The sequence below is a fragment of the Coturnix japonica genome, chromosome 2 (genome assembly GCF_054131305.1).
Source record: "Coturnix japonica strain WE chromosome 2, WE-NBRP24, whole genome shotgun sequence".
NCBI classification, from domain to species: domain Eukaryota; kingdom Metazoa; phylum Chordata; class Aves; order Galliformes; family Phasianidae; genus Coturnix; species Coturnix japonica.
In genome coordinates, this window is record NC_140664.1 from 25,473,130 (window position 1) to 25,493,272 (window position 20,143).

Consider the following 20,143-nt stretch of genomic DNA (forward strand, 5'->3'; position numbering starts at 1 on the left):
ATGCCAGTATGGTAGATATTGGCATGTTCTGATGTATAGCTCTGGAACAACAAAATCAAAGCAGGAAACTCCTCTACAGGTCATGTATGTCTTCCCTGGCCTGCTAACAAGAACCAATAAAACTGAAAATAAATAGCGATGCCAAGAGTACGCCTTCTAAAATGGACATCCCATCTCTTGGGACATGAATTCTGTTTTCTTGTGTGGGGCAAGGTGTGGGTGGAGGTCCCCCCCAGGAGCTGGCTGATGGGGTTCAATGAGGAAGGGCCAGACTCCATTTAGCAGATATTTGTGGTGGCACGGCCTGTGAGAACGTCGCAAGCAGAAACTTGGGATGCCTGTGGCTCTGGTGTTATGTGTTGGGAATTTGAGGATCGTGCCCTTTAAGCATCAACATTTTTTTGTGGCTTTATTTATTTGCTTTCCTTGTCTCTATTCTCCAGTTTCAATATAGAAGGTAAAATAGTCCTCCCTGGTGAAGAAGGTCGCGCAAACTCGATGGCTGGTCACGTTGAGAAACTCCATGTTACGAGAGCATCTGATAAATAGGTGACCCTGATGGTACTGCCAAGTGGGAATAGAAGTAGTAGGTTCTGGAAACTGAATCCAGCATTTGTTTTCTGGGAAAGAGAGCGTAATATTTTCCACATTAGCACATTGTATGGGCTCAGGGTTGGACCTCACCCAATCTGTTGTAGTTCATGTGTGGCTGGGAGCCCAGAAATGCCAGCTCTGTTCACGAAGGATGGCACTAAAGCTAGTTTAGATAGAGAAGGCACACCCGTTGTTCACTTGTAAAAGCCAAAGTCTCATCGGCACTGCCAGCTCCACAGTTTAAACTGAGATGTCTCTTCTTTATCATGTGTTTATGTTGAGCGGTTGTGTTGTGTTGAGTTTAGAGGGAGGCAAGCCTCTTTTAGTTTTCACTCTGCTAATTTGTCTGTAACCAGAGATTGCTATCAGTGCTTAATGCACTTCAGCTGCTTCTCCTGCCTCGGCCTCCTTCCCTGAAACCTCCCAAACACACACAAGGTCTCCATGCAGCACGGTTCTGTCAGAGCCCAGCAGGCCCGCTGGGGGTGCACAGTGCTCTGAACGCTGTTATAGGAGGTAGAAGGGAGATGCGTGGCTTTGCGCTCAAAAGGAAGTGTGGGGCTGTTGGCAGCTGTCCATGCTTTGAAACTTTGGTGGCTGCTCGCTGTTGTTCTGGGGTGGTTTTGACAAACTCCAGATTGCAAAGTAGCAGTGATGAAGCATTTGGTTTTTTTTATAAGTAAATGATATCTGTATGTATGTATATCTATAAGGAGCGTGAATTTGCGATGACTGAGGTTTACATGCATCTCAGAGTTTGTTTCTCTTTCCTTATCCCAAATATACTTTGTTTTCTTTGGGAATAACATTTAGGTTAGGGATGGGAGTGGTGAAGCAGACAGCCCTATTAAATCTCTGTAAAACTGGAACACTATTTTCTCCTATTTCAAGTGTGTTGTCTGGGTGAAACTTCTGGCATCCAGAAGCTGGGCACTTCAAGAATGGCCATTTTGCTGACTATGTACAATAAGAAGCATTTCCTGCATGCTTTCCCTTGTCCATGTGTGTGTGCTATTATGAACACATGCTCCACCACGCTTGTGGGTATTGTGCTGGGTGATTTAAAAGAGAACGTACCTTTTTCTTCATAAATGAACTTCTTTGGGTAGGAAAAGAACAGCTTTTTGGGAAAAAAAAAAGAATTACTCAGGTATTGATACCTTCAAAAGTTCACATGCCCGCTTCAGTGTGTCCAAGACAGCAACTCTCCTTTTAATAAAAAACAGTAATGCTTAATGCAGTGGTTTTATTCAGTGCTGCATAGGTACTAACACGTATTAAAATAAGTGAGAGCAGTCAGCAAACCTGCTTTAAAGATGTGTAGAAAGTGATATAATGGAGGAAGTGGCCACACAGCGTGGCAGGGACTCTGTGAGGGTTAGAAGTAGACAGAGCACTGTGTTTCGCTGCAGTAAAGATGTAAAAGAAAAGAATAAATATCAGTCATTGTTGTAGCTTAGAGGGAGCTCAGTATCTCTGCTGCCAACCCTTACTTTACTTACCCAAGTATAACCTCACTTTCCCAACATACAGAAACAAACAAACGAAGGAGAAATGGTTGACAACCCTGTCCATAGCAAGTGGGTTGAAACTAGATGGTCTTTAAGGACTCTTCCAATCCAAATTGTTTTATGATTCTGTGATGTTCAGGTAAGAAAACATGCTCCTGAGCCTGTTGCTACCCGTGGTGCAGACCATGGGGATGTACCAGGCAAGTCCTACAGCAAGCCCTCAGTGAGCAGAGGTGCTCAGAGCACTCACACCACATCAGGCACTCACCAGCCACGGCCTCATCTTTGTTTAGGGTGACTCTACAACCTAAGCATCCTGTCACAAGGAAATACTTCAAGGACTCAAACCTTGGTTAGGCGACTGCATGCTTCAGCAAAGGAAAATCTTGTATTTAATAATGCAGTGATCTGAAACACTGCATTTGTGACCTTCTGGGCTGTTGTTTATATCTAGTAGCTTGAATTAATTGAAGTTCAGACCAAGGGAGCTCCCCAAAAGCAGTACTGCCTTGTTGTATTGAAATAGGAGGAGCTGTATTTAACCGAAGTCAACCTCTCTTTTACAGCAGTCATTAGGGACAGGAGGAGCTCAGAAGAGCAGAGTTAGCGCTCTCTTCATTATGCTGACGCTGTAGAAGAAGCGTTTTAGAGCAGACTTGGCTCTACATTAAGACCATTTTTTTCTTTTTTCTTTTTAATAATGACAGGAGCTTTGGTGAATTGGTAATTTCCCCTGTTTAACCGGACCAGTGCACGTCTGTACTGACTTCATTTCTCATTTTCTGCTAGCGATATTTTGTAATGCTTCACTAGCAAATAAAATAGGAACTGCATGAGCAGAGAAACGAAGTAGTGGGCGTGGAAGCATAATTTCGTGTTCTTGTGCAACTTCTGAAGTCAGGGGTTAGCCTCAGGGCCCTTCTTTTCCACCCACCAGCACTTAGGATCTCTGCTGGCATTTCCATGTCTGCTCTCTCCCTCCCCTGCTCACTGCTGATTTTATTCTTTGGATGGCTGTTGCCTCCCCATCTTACCACTGGAATTTTCCCTTCCACTGGAGAGCCTTGCTTCTCCTTGAAACCCTTTATTCCTTTCCTCTCCTGCCTTACTGCAGCACTCTCTTCATTTTCCAGTTTTCAGCGCTGCCTGAAGTATTTTAGAAGGTCTGTGACGTTACTTCTGGCCATCTTGGCTCTGTAATTTATTGTGTATTCTCCGCATACTTTCCTTATGCCAAGCTCTTACACTGTTTGCTGTGGCTAACACAGCCTCTTTGTTTCACAGGTTTTCGGATCTTCTTAAAGCTTCTGCCCAGTGTTACATCACAACCTCTGTCTGCTTTTTGGACATGGACCTTCTTTTGCAGCTGGTGCAGAAATGCTGCTTCTTCCCATTACGGTCCCTATCTTGAGAGGCTGTTGGCTCTGATCTTGCATTCTGCAGATAAGAGTTGTAAATTAATACATATCATTAAGAAAAAGCCACACAATCTTGCATGCAATTATAGTGTTTCTATGAGTTTTTCTAAAGCAACCTCTAAAAAGTTGTAAAGAATTTAAGCTTACTGTCTGTGTAAACTGCAGTAATATCATTACTACAATAACTTCTCCTTTACATTCCATGCATAATTAATTATTTTTTTTAAAGACTATTAACAATAAATAATCAAACCGAGCCCATCACTTTGCCTGGGAATCATTTTATGCATTTCTTGAGAATGCAGAAATACAAGTCCTCTATGTGAGTATTGTCATGTTGTAACTCTTCATTTACATATTTTCTGCTCCAAGAGGCTGATTGAACACTAAGCCTGAAATGGTATGCCATTAGTCACTGAGTTGCGTTAAATCTTTTGCTGGGCTGTATGCAGATGGAGAGAAAGGTGGGGTAAAGCTTAGTTTTAACTTGTTTTCCTAAACTACAAATCTAAAATTGCTTTTTTAAGTGGAGGTACTACAGATGCATTTTTTAGCATCTTCTGTGTCAGAGTAAGAGCGCAGGAAGATAACACAGTGTGTTGCTTCATCTGAGCTTTCTCTTTCTGCTTAGCTATTTTCCAGGTTAATCTGAAGCATCCGGTTTTGGGGGAGAGAGGTTCTGGCTTGGTGGCACGATGAGAAGAATGAGGAATGAGGGCCAAGTGTGTGTTCTGTGCTGTGGTAGAGTGAAGCCACAGAACTGGGATCTTGGGGCTGATTGCCAAAGAGTCTGATGTTAAAAAGGGAGATTTCAAAACAGTTCTTTACAGTGCAAAGTCTATTTATGCCATCCAAAATCTGCACTTGGAGCAGAGGAGATGTTTTGGCTTGTTTTCCTCTGCCGCTTGTTTTCTGACATCTCAAGCGTAGCACCGTGCAAATGTTTACATAGTCGGAGACAGGATTCCTCGGAGGGGAAGGAGATTCGGGGGGGAGCTGATGTGTCTGTGCACCCATTGCTTCACTGCCTTTCATTTTCTCTGATACCACCATCTCTGCCCTGAGCTACCAGCCAGTGTTCAGTGCTGTCAGGTGGAGCAGGAGCTGTGTGGAGCGGTGCATCTCTCACCGGAGCACTTGTGATTTCCAGAGGCCTTTTTCAATGGGCTGAGACAGAGTGAGGGAGGGGTGATGTACTGCTTCCGAATTACAATCCTGTTCGGTCTGCTGTCTCCAAACAAAATGCTTCCTTGCTTGCGGCCTGCCTTCCTGCTGCCAGTCCCAGGGGAAGGCCTCTCCTCACGGGATGAGGTGCGCCAGCTTCTGCTTCTCTTGTCTCTAGCCCCAAAGTCTGACTTTTTCCTTCATCTTCTGCAGGAGGCTGGAGCTCTTTGCTACCTCCTTGTACCATCTGCCAGCCTCCTTTCTCCTGCCAGGGTTTCTGTGTGCTCCTCGGAGCCCCTCTGTGTGGCCAGGCCTGGTGCTGCAGGCCTCCTGTGCTGCTCAGCTGGAGTGTGTGATAATTGAGCTCCCGAATGGATCTTCACGTCCATGTCCTTAATGTGCCACTGCTGACAGATTTACTGTTTCTGTGTCTTTTGTCATTTTATATTTTTTCCATTCACCTAGAGAGCTATATAATCTCTTCATGAGAGCCCTGTTTGAACTCACCTGTCTGACATGAGCAGGAGCCCGCTGTATGCTTATACTCTATCAGCAGTCCGTATGAATCCTAGAAAATGAACTATGGCAAACCCATAAGTCTCCAGGGGCTGGTTTCTGTCACTCCTGGCAGTGGACAGAAACCTGTTCCTTTGACTTTGGCCAGGCTACAAGGCAAGCGGTGATACTGCACATTCCAGCTACATTAGTTAGCTTTGGGTATGTTATGTCAGGCTGTTTTAACAAAGGCTTTTAAAATCCCTTTGTGTCACATCCAGTTTGTTTCACAGTAACAGCACCTGGCCTTTGTAAGTAGGCAGAAAAAAAGAATATGTCTCAAAAAAAGTGGAAATGGCAGGAAGTATAATTTTGTTGTCTGCTTTATCCAGAATTAATGGTGAGAAAGTTTAAAACTTCTCTTAGAATTTCTCTCTTTTGTGAAACACCCATTCTCATATGGAGGTTTGTAAGATATGCCCTGACTACAATACATATGTGTGTGTGTGTGTGTGTACACACAGAGACATGCATTGCATGTATGTAGATCTAATGCAGCCCTTACTCAGTGGAGACTATTTGCAAGAGCAGTAAGAAACAGGAGCATGAGGTCTGGCTCCTGTTCTGTTCTGTGCAGTGGTGCTGCCTTCACCTGACAGTGGGCTTCGCTTTCTACTGTCATCACAAATGTTACAGATTTCAGCAGCAAAATAACTGTATTTCATTGAAGAGTATGAAATAGACCTAAATAGGTCTGTTAATAAAAATGCTTGCTATATTGCCGAAGTTAGTAAAGCTTGCTAAGGCCCTCACCTGGCCCTTTCTGTTCCTGGGTAACTAACAGGGCACCTTGGGTTTCTGCAGGTTCACTGAGCTCTTCATTCACATACATTACTTCCATCTGTGGGCTTCTTAGTAACTGCTTTGTTTGTTGAGTTATCCCATACTTTTTGAACTAGTCTGATCTGAGTGCAGTTTCATTCTGTCCTAGGATAGAAAGGTATGTTCTGTTGTGTCTGTGCTGAAGCTGTGACAACCTAACAGGACGAACACTGGATTTAGTGGCAGGTCCTTCCACTTTTTTCTTCCACCTGCACTAAGCTCTATATAATGATCTCTATTGGCAAAAGCTATGTGAAAAAGCTGCAGAAAACCTGTGTAGGGAGGAGGAAAGTGAGTGAGTGTGAGCACGTATGTGCGCACGCGGCTTTGCAAGCATGATGTCATCCTCATTTGCACTGCTTGGGGATGAGCTCATCGGGGAGGGGTCTTGCAGATTTACAGCTGTGCCAATTCATCTCTGTTTGGATTAACATTCTCCAAGCTCCCTCCTTGAGCTAAACAACAGGCACTGCGTTATGAATTATTTAAAGACCTATGAGAGCTTCTACTAAATAAAATGGAGTGTCGGTGGAAAACAAAAGAGTGAACTCTGTGTTTTGCTTTCACTGTGTTGTTAGAAAGTGGCAAGACTACCATTCCCTAGTGGATATGTGGGTTGTACTATACCCATTCCATATTTTATTTCTTTCTCATGTCCTGTTCCTTAGCATTTTTGAGGTACCAGCAACAGTCTGAGTTGTGTTTTTGTAGATGGTGGATGATATAGACGCTATATATAGAGAGAAAGATAGACCTGTTGCTTGTTTAGGTACCGTGTAGCATTGGTAAGGCTGTATTATCCCACTGTGTAACCAGGTAAGCGACCTGGGAGCTGCTGCTGCCATCCTCTGTGCCTCCTTAGCTGCAGCATAGGGGAGTGGGCACAGTGGTACATTTACCTTCAGTGTAATCCTCAGGAATGCCTGAGTGACTTCTTTTTTTTTTGAAGGTTAAGATACTTGGTTGAAATCTGCAGTGTTTTTTTGAGATGGATCTCACTACAGGTGTGGTGCAGATGGGGCAGACTGGAGGGGCGGAAGGCTGGGACTGCAGGCATGAAGTGCAGCAGGTGCATGTGGGTAAAGAACTGTCCATCCTGTACCTCTTCGATCTGTTTATGCTTTCACTGGGCACCTGGAGAGATTATTATGAGGGGAAGAAGCTTAGTTCGTGAATCCCAGATCAGCTTAAGCATGGGTTTAGTACAGTACATGAGCAACGGGGCTCGCTCCCCTACTGCTGGCGACGCAGGTGCTGCACCATGGATTTCTGGGCACAGAAAGTACAACTTTTTACTCTGCAGGAGCATCCTACCTCTTGGGATCCACTCTAGTGTTTTGGAGCTGACTTGGTTAACTGTATGTTTCCACTGTGTTGTGCTGTACAGATGTATTTTCACTCGTGCTCCTGGTGAGTTACTGGAACTTGCATTTTGAAGCCTATAGTTTAGAAGCATCCCATCATTTCGACGTGGCCATTTTCAGCACACAGTTTCCAGAATGAGTTTGAAGGAAATGGGAACATTTTTCCTGGTTTGGAAATGTAGGGCAATGTATCCGCTTAGCCATTGTTTAATCCTGCACACTCCACGTCCCCAGATAGATAAATGCAGCAAAGCAATGCAGATCATTCAGTAGGACTGAAGTCACAATATATGTGCTTTCTAATCCTCTCATAAATGCCAAATAGGCATTTTCTGGGTGAATCCAAGTTCTGTTCTAGAGGGAAAAAAAAAAATAAAAATAAGGTTTTGGTGAGATTGTTGGCAGGAATTTAATTTTACAGGACAAAATCTTTCATATAGCAGAATAAAAAGTAAAACAGCTGAAAAAATACACTGTTTTCATGAATCTACCATTTGATTTTTCCAGTCTGAGGACTTCTCAGGACATACTGTGAAGCGCAGTAGTGGTTGACCAGCTTTTTGGTTGTATCCACAAGGCGGGGGCTTAGCCAGTCGTGCGCCCAACTATTGATTTTCTCACTTCTGGCTTAAAAAATACACAGGGAAAATGATCGATCTGGCTAAAGGAGTAAAGTATTTGCAGAAACTTCTTGTTGAGTCCTTTGTGTTCTCAGCTGGGAATTTCTCCCGTGGAAATGTAATAGAAACCAAAGCAAGCAGCAGCTCACCAGAGCTGTCAGCTGATCTCTGAGTACAGCAGATATTTATTTGCTCTTTTCACCAATAGTGATATTCTTGTCAGCGCTATAAGTGAATTATAAGAAGTGTTACATAATGAATTGCTGTGGCACATGAGCAAACTGTGTTCGGCTTCTTAAAGGTATCTTGTCGAGTTACATCTTAACAGAGAGATAGAGGAGACAGTACAACTTCATAAGACATTTCTGAAGTGTAATAGGGAGGAAAAAAAACCCACAACATTTTGGCATGTGAACTTATTTAGTAATGCAAAACATTGCAGGCTGCTAAAAATTCAGCTGAATTGTCCCAGCAACATAACATGGTTATAACCGACCTGTACATACCACTTTGCTCTGTGCTGTAAGACGTAGCTTGAAGATGCACAGTTTCCATCTAATAATAAAGCAATAAAAATCTCAACCTCCACAGGTCTGGGCTTGCCAGTTACTTAAGCATAATGAATATTGTATTTCACTTGATTAGTTTATGTAACTTCACAAATGAAATGGCAAATGGATACTCAACTTAATGGTTAATTAAGGACTAAAGTTTGTGGTTAAAAAACAAAAGCTTGAAGTGTTCGTCCGGATAGATTTAGACTAGATATAAGGAAGAAATTCTTCACTATGAAGATGGTGAGGCTGTGGAACAGGCTGTGGATGCCCTTTCCCTGATGGCTTTTAAGTCTGGTCAGAATGGGGCTTTGAGCAACCTGGTCTAGAAAGTAGGAAAGTAGGAAGTAGGTGATTGCAAAGGTCCCTTCCAACACAAACTGTTCTGTCATTCTGTGAAGCTGAAGTGTGTTTCAGTGGGGAAAGCAGCTTATTCTTGAGGAATAAAAACGGGATAAATCACATCTCTTTTGTTGCTTACTTTCTGGTTACTGCATTTTCTCTGTACAAAATCTCGTCTGTTCCACCATGGCAGCAACAGTTCAGTGCCAGACGTATTGGCTCCCTTGTATAGCTCAGATACCCCGGAGGCGAAAACATGAAATCAGTTTTACTTCTGTGCATCTCTGATTCAGGAGCCATGTGAGAGGCTGCTGATTGCATTGTGTGATTGCAGCAACTGTTTGCTGTGTTTGTGTGTTTTCTGGTTCTTTTTTGTGTTTTCTGAGGAACTCATCCTTCCAAGTTGTTTGGTTGCACTGCCTGAATTACTGCTTTCTGCTGGTTGGTTTGTGAGCAGTGCTTTAGAGAAGTGTTTTTCAAATGCACAACAATGGAATCTTAGAGAATCATAGAATTACCCAGGTTGGAAAAGACCTTGAAGATCATCAAGTCCAACCGCAGCCTAACCATAGTACCCTAACTCTAACAACCCTACACTAAATCATATCCCTGAGCACCACATCCAAATGGCTCTTAAATACAACCAGGGATGGCGATTCAACCACCTCCATGGGGAGCCTATTCCAGTACTTGACTATCCTTTCTGTAAAGAAGTTCTTCCTAACATCCAACCTAAACTTGCCCTGTCGCAACTTGAGGCCATTTCCCCTCGTCTTGTCACTTGTCACTAGTGAGAAGAGACCTGCCCCACGCTCACTGTAAGAACCTTTCAGGTACTGGAAGACTTTATCCACAGACAGCTCCAACACCAGGCTCAGATACAGCGACCAACCCAGCTCCTTCCAGCAGCACCCATCCCAGCAATGGGCGGTCAGTCAGATTGGGGCAGAAGAGTTTTCTTGTCCTCCTCATGCAGGATCCTTAAAAGCTACCTTAAGAGCAGGGAAAGCCTTCAGATGCCAGGCAGGTGCAGTCAGTGCTCGCTCTGGGGATGTGCAGCTTCCAGCAGGTGTGTAATAACTGTGCAGCCCCTGACACGGTTTGTGGCTGTGATGGAGTACCCCGTAGGCCTGCCATGCAGTGGGGAGAGCATATGTATGACAAGAGTTGCTATTGGAGGCTGCTGTTGGTTTGTTTTCAGCTCTTCAGAACATGACCCTTGCCACAATGTTTTATTATTTTCATGGTTTTGCTTGTGAAATGTTTGTGGAGGCTGTGACATGTACGCTTGCTTCAAAGTGATTTATCGTGCTCTATGTGTTGCAGTTTGTAGCTATAGCTGAATACTTTCTGTGAGCAAATCCTGTTCATGGATCATATGCAGACACAAACATGTGACTTTCTGGCATTGTAAATTAATGACTCTCTAAGATATTCCTTTAAAATGAAGGACAAACACACGTTTGATACACGGTTCCATGTTTAATATGAAATTAATGGGTCGGAAATTCACCCATAAGGTTCCATGGAGGAGGCTGGCAGGCTGGATATGGAAAAAGCAGCAGTAGTAGTGAAGGGCAGAATGATGTTTTTCTGATTCCCTGTGCACGTGTGCTCCTTTCGCCTCCCAGTTTACTCAAATGAGATGTGCATTATCAAAGCACCAGTAGGACCTCTGCCCACTGGGAGATGCTGCAGGCTCTGCTCTGGATTGCTTCACTGTCAGCAGCTCCCCCAAAGCACAGAAGGCCACTTTCCAAGCTGCTTCTCATCAATGTTGTTTTTACCTCTTTTAGTTGGCTGTATTATGAATCCCAAAGTTCTTGAAGCCCCAAGTTTGAGGCTGTGTTTTCCTTTCTCACTTACCGAGTGATGCCTGAAGCACCCCAGTTTTTTTTTTCAGTTTGGTTTCTTTGTCTGCTTTCTGTGGTTCTTCCTATTCAGATCATGCAAACTAGGAAGTGAGCTTCGGACTACTCATGAAGCTCCAGCCACAGTGACTGAGGCTATGTAAGAGCAGCGTCTTTTCCTCTAGAAAGGATTTGGGATAATTTTCAAAACACTGGACAGCATCAGCACTGGGATGGAAGAGTGCCGTGCTGTGGGGTCTCAGTTTCCATCTGCATGCTGTTGTCATCCTACTCTTGTATTGGTCTTCAGCTCCCACAGTTGGCTCCCAGGGCTTGTTCCAACCAGGATAAGAACCCAGCGCTCAAGTTCCTGAGCCAACAGCTTTGGCATGAGCTGGAGGAAGAATTTCACAAGCCAGAGATGGCACAGCCTGAAGGGATCAACCTGCTCTTCTTCATTTGCAGCGTGCTGTAAAGAAAGATGCTGGCCTAGATCTGCTCATCTGCTCAGATCCACTGTGTGAACAGCGAAGACCTGGTGTGTATGTGATGGAGAACAACCCCACTGCACGGGGAGCTCTGTATTGTGCACACCACTTCTTCTGTGCCACTGGGACCAGGCAGCTGAAGGGAAAAGGGGCTTTTTGAGTGGGGATCAGGATAGATGCTGTTCCCTACATCCACCTCTTCTTTAATGGAAAGTTTTCTAAGGACTCTGAGCTTCTGTAAGGCAGGGAGGAGGAGGGGGTATCAGTGACCTGCAGAGCAGTGCTTGGGAGGGAAGAGAAGCAAGGTTCTATGTGTATGAGAAGAGGTTGTGGAGAGAGGGAGAAAATACAGCTTAACTGTATTGAAAAGCCAACGGGTGAGGGTAGAAAGGCTGTGATCAGGCTGTGCTGGTAATTCTGCTGGGGACTTACAGTTGAATCTGAGTTTTAAATTCTGTACTGAGAGGTGCAGAGGAGAAGGAATAAACTCAGCTGTCTTAACTTTTGTGAGGGAAAAAAAAAAATAATCAAATCAAATGATGGAAATTCCAAAGATAGATTATTCCTTATATAATGGTAAATTGCTGAAGCACACTAATCCTCTGCAGAGATATTGTGTAGCTGCAGAGCCTCGGGTCACACAAAATGCAGATAACACAGCTACAGGGCAGTGATGTCATCTGTGTCTGGAAATGATCAGGTTTGTGTCTTATTAAAACTTGCTGTCAGGTGAACATCATTTCCAGATAGTTATCCACGGAGAAGTAACTTGTTCTCCATTAAGGTCATATCTCCTCTGCCCTAAATAGCTCCCAGGACAGGGAGGAGGAGGACGTTGGGTTTATGCAAGTGCTGCAGGGAGTGTGAGGTCAAAGTAGAGGATAAGCAGGCACCAAACCTCGAATGACAGCTGCTCACTCCTCTTCATCTATTTTATGACAAGATTTATTCATGGTTTTACTTATTGATCTTTTATTTTTGGTTAAGTTGCAGCAGAATTTTTTGGTGTGTGTACAAGGCAGGTGTTGTAGAGGAAGTCCAGCATCCAGATAAAAGGGGACCTTTGGAAGACTGGAGCGGGGCATTGCAAATCAGAAGGATGGACAGATGTCAGGAAAGGTGGGGAGGATGTTTGAATGTATGGGAATTATGGACCATCTGCCTAGCAGCATGCAAAGCAGTATGTTGCACATCCACAGATCCTTTCTGTTTTCTAAGCCTACATTTCAAGTGGATATGAAGTTAAGATGAAACTGATAACATTTCTCCTCTCAGTCTTCTCTGTGTTCTGGAGAAGGAGGTAGCATTCACCGGGTTGTGGCTGAGAAGAATTATTTTAATACTTCTAGGGAAAAGTTTAAATGTCAATGTCTATATGGATTTAAATACCACCATTCTTTATCATGGGGCTTTGTATGTTAAGCCACTTGTGGGTTTGTTATGTGAAGATGAAGAAGTAATGCCAATGCTAACAGTGTGAGAATAGAAAGAAAGAGATGAGAAATGTCTAACAGTGGCAAAGACTGCATTTCTCTGTATGTATACAGGAAGAAAAACGAACTATGGAATGGAATATTTGGAATTTAAAAGTAGAAACAAGGATTAATAGTATCAACTGGAACTTGGACATTTCAGAACTCCATATTAAATACAGCACTGGCAAACGATGACAGTTTTTATGTAGAACACAGCTACTGTAGAACAGTACGGGGGGACATACGAAGATGGTGTTAACACCATGCGTCAACATCACAGTTGAATCTCTGTTATGATTTCTGTAGGTGCAGGTTACTGTTGTTCATTTGCCTCTCAGTATCAGGGATAACTATGAACTTGGGAGGCTGGAAAGCATGAATGCACTATCAGACCCGCAGCAAATAGCTGGCAATTTTACATGGCGGTTATTGTTACTTTTGGTATTTGTTACAGCAGCGTTTTCCCAGACAGAAACAAACAAGCAAAAAAACAACCCCAAAACCCCAGCTTGCTCTGCTGTGTAATTTAAAAACCTGCAGGAACAAATTTGATAGAGAAGTTTATTGGCTTCAAATATAGATGTGTTAACAGGGGAAATGTTTTCACCTAACAAAAAGCACTGGAGATCAATGCGGACCTGGTGCTAGGCGAGGGCTGGATATTGTATTCTTATTTGTTTTTGTTATATGTAGGCCACCATTCAGTTTCTCATAATGGGGGGAAAAAAAAGTATGACTTTAGGATGAGAATGCTGAAGGTGAACGTGGAAGTAAACCAAATTTGTTCTTCTGATACAACCATTGACTACTATTGAGTTGAGCCAGTACTCCATCACCCTCACAGTAAAGGAGAGCTTCCTCATGTGCGTATGAGGCCTCCTTCGTTCCAGGTTGTGCCCGTTGCCTCTTGTCCTGGCGTGAGGTACCAGTGAAAAGAGCCTGGCTCCGTGCTCTTTGTGCCCTTCCTTCGAGTGTTTATACACACTGATGAAACCTCCCGAGCTTCCTCTTCTCCAGGATGAACAGTCCTAGATTATAGCCAAGCTTTAACGAGTCAAAAATAAGCCAACTCCAACAGATTGGAAAGGCGGTTGTTAACCAAGAACAAGACAGGTGTCCCCCATCTCCTTGAATGCCTGTCAGATTGTAGTTGTTCTGTAATGTCTGTTTTCATATCCACAACTTTAAAAATATCTTTAGTTGATATCAGCGCAGCAAAGGAAAAATATTTAAAGTAGTGGGATGAGAAGGCTGATCTCAGCTCTACTGATTTCTTCTCAGCTGTGGTGAGAAGGTGACCATCTGTGAGACTCTGCTGTGGAACAAAGTAAGTTGTTAAGTGAGATCTTTGGAAGGGTCAGCCTATTCTTTTAAAGACAAGAGGAAAGATTGGCTAAATACGTCAGCTTATAAAAGAAGTCTGCATGCTGTTTGTTTCCTGAGAGACCAGAAACCAGGAGCCCTTGTTGAAACACGTGTTGGCTGGACCTGAAGATATGGTAAAAGGTAATATTAGTCTGCTGAGTAATGTGAGTAGATTGCAGGGCTCCTTTACATGGGATATGAATGAAGCCCAGGCAGGAGGACAGCTTGCAAAGGAGGAAGATAATGTGGAAAAGGTGCATCCAGATCTATAGCTGACTGCAAATGCGTAGGAAGATACGGAGTGTCTTGTTTGTGGCTTTTTAATCTGTTAACAGGGTGTAAAGAAAGTTGTAATTCCTGGAATGTTGCTTATCACGATAAGATCTCTCTTGCATCTTCCTTTGAGTCAGTCAGTGCTGGCTGCAGATCAGTCAGTGCTGGCTACTGAACCGAATGGTCCCAGATATAAATGTGGATTTATATAAGCCTCGTATTTGCATCTGGTACCTCCTGGCCTTCTTGAAAATTATCTGGAAGAGTTCTTACCTTGGTAATGGACTGTCCTGGACAAACAAGTTTTTTGCCTTTAACTTTTAAGGAGTCATTTCTGTCACTCTCTCAAAAGGGAGAAAGAAGTTCAATATTACCTACTAATTCCAACTTCTGCTGTAAGTAACTGATGAAGGAAATGGCCACGGGGTTGTAGTGCTCATTACAAATGACTGAGCTGTCACTGTGAGCCCAACCGTAGGTATTTCTGCAGACAGGAAAGTACTCCTGTCGTTGTGGAACATATGGGTAAAACTATACCAAGAACACTTGGAACAGCTCTGTTCATGGGGAAGCACTTGTGTGCAGGGAGTGAAGAAAAATTGATAGGATTATCAGGAGGATGGAAGGGGAACCCATCTAAAGAGCTGTGGCTGGTTGGTTTCCAATGGAGCTTGTATGAACATTGGCTAAACAGCTTTATGCCAGCTATCACAGGTACTGCTGTCAGTATGGCCTTGCAAAATTGGTCCAAGGACGTATCAGTGATAGGAAGGCTGAAATGGAGAGGACAAGATGAGCTCGTTTTATGCCTGTCTTGTTCTGAAACAGATTTCTAATGGATTGGGAAGAACAAAATACAACCAGTTCTGAGGTGTGCCTTTGGATTGCTTCAGTAGCAAGGATGGTCCTGGAAGCTTTATGGTGCTGTGGCTTGTTGGTTCATGCCTTAGAAACTACAGTTTAATGTTGAGGTATAACGTTTTACCTTGGTGGGAAGCAGAGGGACATCCCAGATGTGTTTCTTCTCTGCTCTTTAGATTTTGTTCAGTGCACTGGCAGCTGTAGGCAGGTCTGCAGCAATGGCTTCTATCCAGTTATTTCATATTCTTTCAGATGCAAAAAAAACCAAACAAAAACCAAAACCCACACATGGAAAAAAATGACTAGACATGTAAATATTAAATATTAGTAGTATTAAATAAGAGTAGCTGGCCCTGACTCCAAGAAACTGATTGGATTTGGTGAGCAAAGTGCTTGCCATCCTGCTCACATTAATTGTTGGTGAGCAGAAATGAGGATCAATGGACCATAGACTTGCAGGCTTTGTAAAGTCTTTTGTAAACATATATTATATTAGAAAAGATGTTGATGCACGATGATAGTTAAATAATATTTCAAGGTTGACTTAGAGCGACTTTTTGTAGATAAATTGTGCTAAACAAGTGGCTGGTGTGTTTGCTCCATGTAGATACGCTAGGGCTGTGTACTGTCATTGATAACACAAACCAGTTCATTTAAAATGAGAATCGTGCTGCTGACTGTAGATAAGGGGTAAAGAAGGGTGAACGAGATGTTTATGTGTGGTATCCTGCATCTGCCTTTGGGAAAGGCAAAACTCCCATAGCAGGAGCTTCATGGGTGCTGGAGCCAAATGGTCCAGCAGCTCTTCCCACTGAGTGCATCATTTACTCAGAAGTGCAAAATTGACTGTCCTGTAAGCAGTGCCATTGGAATTATCCCAGTTACGAGAGTGGATCTGCCTTTGAACAAGCTTGAACAGCAGCAATAAGCGACGGCAGGGAAGGGATGAATATAAATAGACTGGATAATATCTGGAATAACTGGTCTGTTGCTTCAGGGCACTATTAAGACGTGATTTGTTGAGGCTGATTTACTTACTGCGCCAACAAGTGGCCTTTTAAAATAGAGGTGATGGAACAGAAGATCTTCCCAGGAAATCTTCAAGGATCGTGGGTGACTGGAAGGGAAAACAGTTCTCTGCAGGGTTCTGTTATTTCTTTCTGAATTGAATTCTGCTTTGCACTCATCGCCTATGAAGTGATTGCTGTTTATTTGATTACTCTGTTTTGGAGTGGCCAATTTCTGCGTCATATTCCTACTTCAGCTTCTGTTGCTGCCCTCAGGGCTCTTCTGCAAGATGAGTTCTTATGTTAAATCAGGGTTGCTTGAAAAGCAGAAATTATTCATTGGATCAACTTTCTCCGTGTATAAAATTGTGCCAGCTACAGTTTATCATCTTCCGTTGTTGAATTTGGCTTTCTTAATACTCTACATAAATAGAATTAAATCGTTAAGATCGTCAACCTTATCACCAGTCAGTAATTACAAGGAAACTCGAGGGAAATACTTGAAAGGAATGAAGATAGCAAAGCTGGCTGTGGAGTTGACGTGTCTCTACAACAACGTACGCAGCTTGGGAAACAAACAGGGGGAGCTGGAAGCTGCTGTGCTACTAGAAAGCCGTGCAATAATTGCCATCACTGAAACCTGGTGGGATGAGTCCCATTAATAGAATGTGGCTTTCGATGGCTACAAGCTGTTCAGAATTAATAGGAAAGAAAGACATGGGGGAGAAGGGGCTTGGCCCTCTACATCAGTGTGAAAAACAGAATGTGAAGAGATGGTGAGAAGATGGCCATGATCAATTCAAAAGCCTATGGGTGAGAGTTAGAGACAGAAGCAACAAAGGCCTGTCAGCCCCACCTCTGAGTTGGGATTGTGGAACAGATCCTCCAGGAAGCTGTGTGAAGGCACATGGAAGAGAAGGAGGTGACACAAGAGCCAGCGGGCCTTCACCAAGGGCAAGTCATGCCTGACCAACCTTGTTGCTATTTATGATGGCAGAACTGTGTCCATGGACAAGGGGAGAGCCACTGATGTCATCTATCTAGACTTCAGTAAGGCCTTTGACACGGTCCCCCACATCATCCTTCTCTCCAGATTAGAAAGATATGGATTTGATGGGTGGAGTGTTTGATGGATGAGGAATTAGTTGCAAGGTGGTACAGAGAGAGCGACGGTCAATGGCTCAGTATCCAGATGGAGATCTGTTATGAGTGATGTCCTTTAGTAGCTGAAGTCCTCTTTAATCTTTAATCTTCATCAGTGACATGACAGGGGGATTGAGTGTACCCTCAGCAAGCTGTAGGTGACGCCAAGCTGTGTGATGCCATCGACGTGCTTGAGGGATGGAATGCCATTCAGAGAGACCTAGACAGGTGCAAGCAGTGGGTATAGGTCAACCTTGTGAAGTTCAGTGACGCCAAGTGCAAGATCACACCCTCTATAAGGACAGACTGAAAGAGCTGGGGCTGTTCAGCCTGGAGAGGAGAAAGCTCTGGGGAGACCTGAGAGCGGCCTTTCAGTATCTAAAGGGGCAATATAAGAAAGAAGGGGACAGGCTTTTTGGCAGGATCTGTTGTGACCGGACAAGGGGAAGTAGTTTCAAACTAAAGGAGAGGAGATTCAGATTGGATACATGTCTGAAGTGGTTGTTGAAATGGTTGTTGAAATTGATAGGTTGTTTTCTGTTAAGTTTTAGCACTCATAAGGATAGCAGGAAAAATACCTGGGTTTGGAGTCTTTTTTGCAGAGCCGAAGGGAAAGTGATTGCATTGTGTGATGTGAGGAAACATGAAAGACTTCAGGAAACACTCTGTTGCTACCAATTGCTTTCCCTGCAGTTCTCCTGTTAAACAGATTTTCTGTTCCGGGATGCTGCAAATCACTTTGCGAATAATGCCTCCCGCATGGTACCACTGATTTGCAGGCACTTTATTGTCTTTAAACCGCTATGGTCCAGATAGAAAGTCAGTATCTGCTCTGCTGATAACCCAATAAAATCTGCTCAGCCCCAAACAGACCAGCCAGGCTTCCGAGGATGCCTTGAATAATTGAATCCCATCAGTCATCCATCAGATCGGCCCAAGGGAGGTGCAGAGCTTTGAGGTGGCCTTTCGTGCCTTTTTCTTTTTTCCTTGAGAATTTCAAGTATGTTTTTCAGAAGAAATTTTTTCTGTATTTGTATAACAAAGACTTGGATCGTAATTAGTTTCTGTAGTAGTAGAGTTCAGTCCCATCAGGAATCAAGGATCCTTGGGAGAGTCTGCCGCTGGCTGTGGGATGTGGCAGTGGGATGCTGGGTGCTGTATCAGCTTTCTGGTTGTGTGGCTGCTGGCTGCCTTAAGAGATGTTTTGAGAGGATGGGTCAGAGCATCCCTGATCAAATAACATAAAAACAAAAGGGAATACTTCCCTCAGAGGCTCAAGTGGATCAAGATTAAAGCCCAAATGAGGGCTTGCAAGGGACTGCAGATGCTGTGTGGGGTTGTGGTGGTGTTGCAAGGAGGTTCTGCCTGAAGTCTCATCAGGGCTGACCCTGGCCATCAGTGAGAGGCGGTGTGCAGGGGTTCAGATGAAGGCTTTCTGCATATGTTGGTGGCTTGGGATGCTTGCTTGGCACTGGATTTGCCCTGTTTAGACCTTTTAGGTCTTAAGTTCACATTGCTCTGAGAAAGGTGGAATTTCTTAATTGACTGTCAAGAAAGAGGTGGATTCATCAGCAAGACAGGCTGAAGGTGTCAATGAGTGAGGACAGCATCTAAATTTAAATTGAGCTCAGTTATTAAAGGGCTATTTTAAGGTGATTTTGTAGCTGATTTAGATTTCATTGTACCTGATAGTTGTTTAAGCAATGCCAGGGATTGTAACCTCAGTCTGCAGAAATCACATTAGCCACAGTGGAATAAATGGTTTGTGAGCAGTCGGTTTGCAATGGAGCAGTTCTCCTCCCAGCTGAGAACAAACGCTGTTAACAGCTGTGTGCAGGTTCAGCTTTACAGCACAGAAAACTGGAAAAGAGTGGGGCAGCCTCGAGATTTTGACTCAGTGTGATGCTGACTGAACACAGATGGCTTAAATGGTTCCTGTCTTCAGTTCTGTGCTCTCTATAGGAGGTAGACGGGGTAACTTTGCGCTTGGGGTTAGCTCTGGGTCTGTGGACTCTGAAATGCTGACACAAGTGTGGCAAACACTTGCAACAGCTGCTATAGCGTGATTTTGCAGTTCTGTAGAGGCCCAGAGAGGAGCACGTTAATCCCGTTGCCACACACAGAGCAGCCTTGTTGGAAATCAGTGTCACTGGGGACTGGCTTTCCCAGCATGTCAGGAACCTGTGGTTGTTTCTTCCTCATCTATTGCAGAAGTGCAGATATTGCTGGTTCAGCTACAGCAGGGTAAATGCAGGGGGCAGTCAGTGCAGTGCTGCTTCAGAGCAGATAAGTGCTTCTCGGGGAGAGGATTTCATAGTGGAGCATTAGGCAATAGGAAGGTCACCTGGCAGGACTGGGCTCCAGAACATGCAGTATCTCCATGGTCACAGCAGACATCTAGAACCTTTTCTGGTCTTTGATGATGACCACGTGGCTGCTGTGGCCTTTGCAAAAGCATTGACTGAATGAGAGGGGGGATTTCTGTGGCTGTAACAAGAATGGAGCAGGATCAATCATCAGCATCCGGTTCCGGGCGGTGATGTGTTACAAAAGACAGTCATGAGGAGCTGTGTTCTCTGGCATGAAAGTGTGAATGGACATCCACAGGGCTCCGTGCATCATCCAGAAAGCAGCCATGCGCTGTGCTGTGGAGCAGGCTGAGGTTTAGAATAAAATAGAATAGAATAGAATTACCCAGGTTGGAAAAGACCTTGAAGATCATCAAGTCCAACTGCAG

The 20,143-nt window shown here is 43.9% G+C and overlaps 1 protein-coding gene across 3 annotated transcripts in view; it reads left to right on the plus strand.

Moving 5' to 3' along the window:
• Positions 1–20,143, plus strand: part of ZNF704 (zinc finger protein 704) — a 61,255-nt gene that overhangs the window by 24,965 nt on the left and 16,147 nt on the right. Inside the window, exon 3 of one of the 3 annotated variants that reach the window (XM_085537256.1) lies at positions 7,053–8,349. The exons of the other annotated variants lie outside the window; for them this stretch is intronic. Coding sequence (XP_085393382.1) covers positions 7,053–7,500 — 448 coding nt within the window. The 3' untranslated portion in view covers positions 7,501–8,349. Of the gene's footprint in view, positions 1–7,052; positions 8,350–20,143 lie in introns of those variants that run through there. 3 annotated transcript variants of the gene reach the window in all.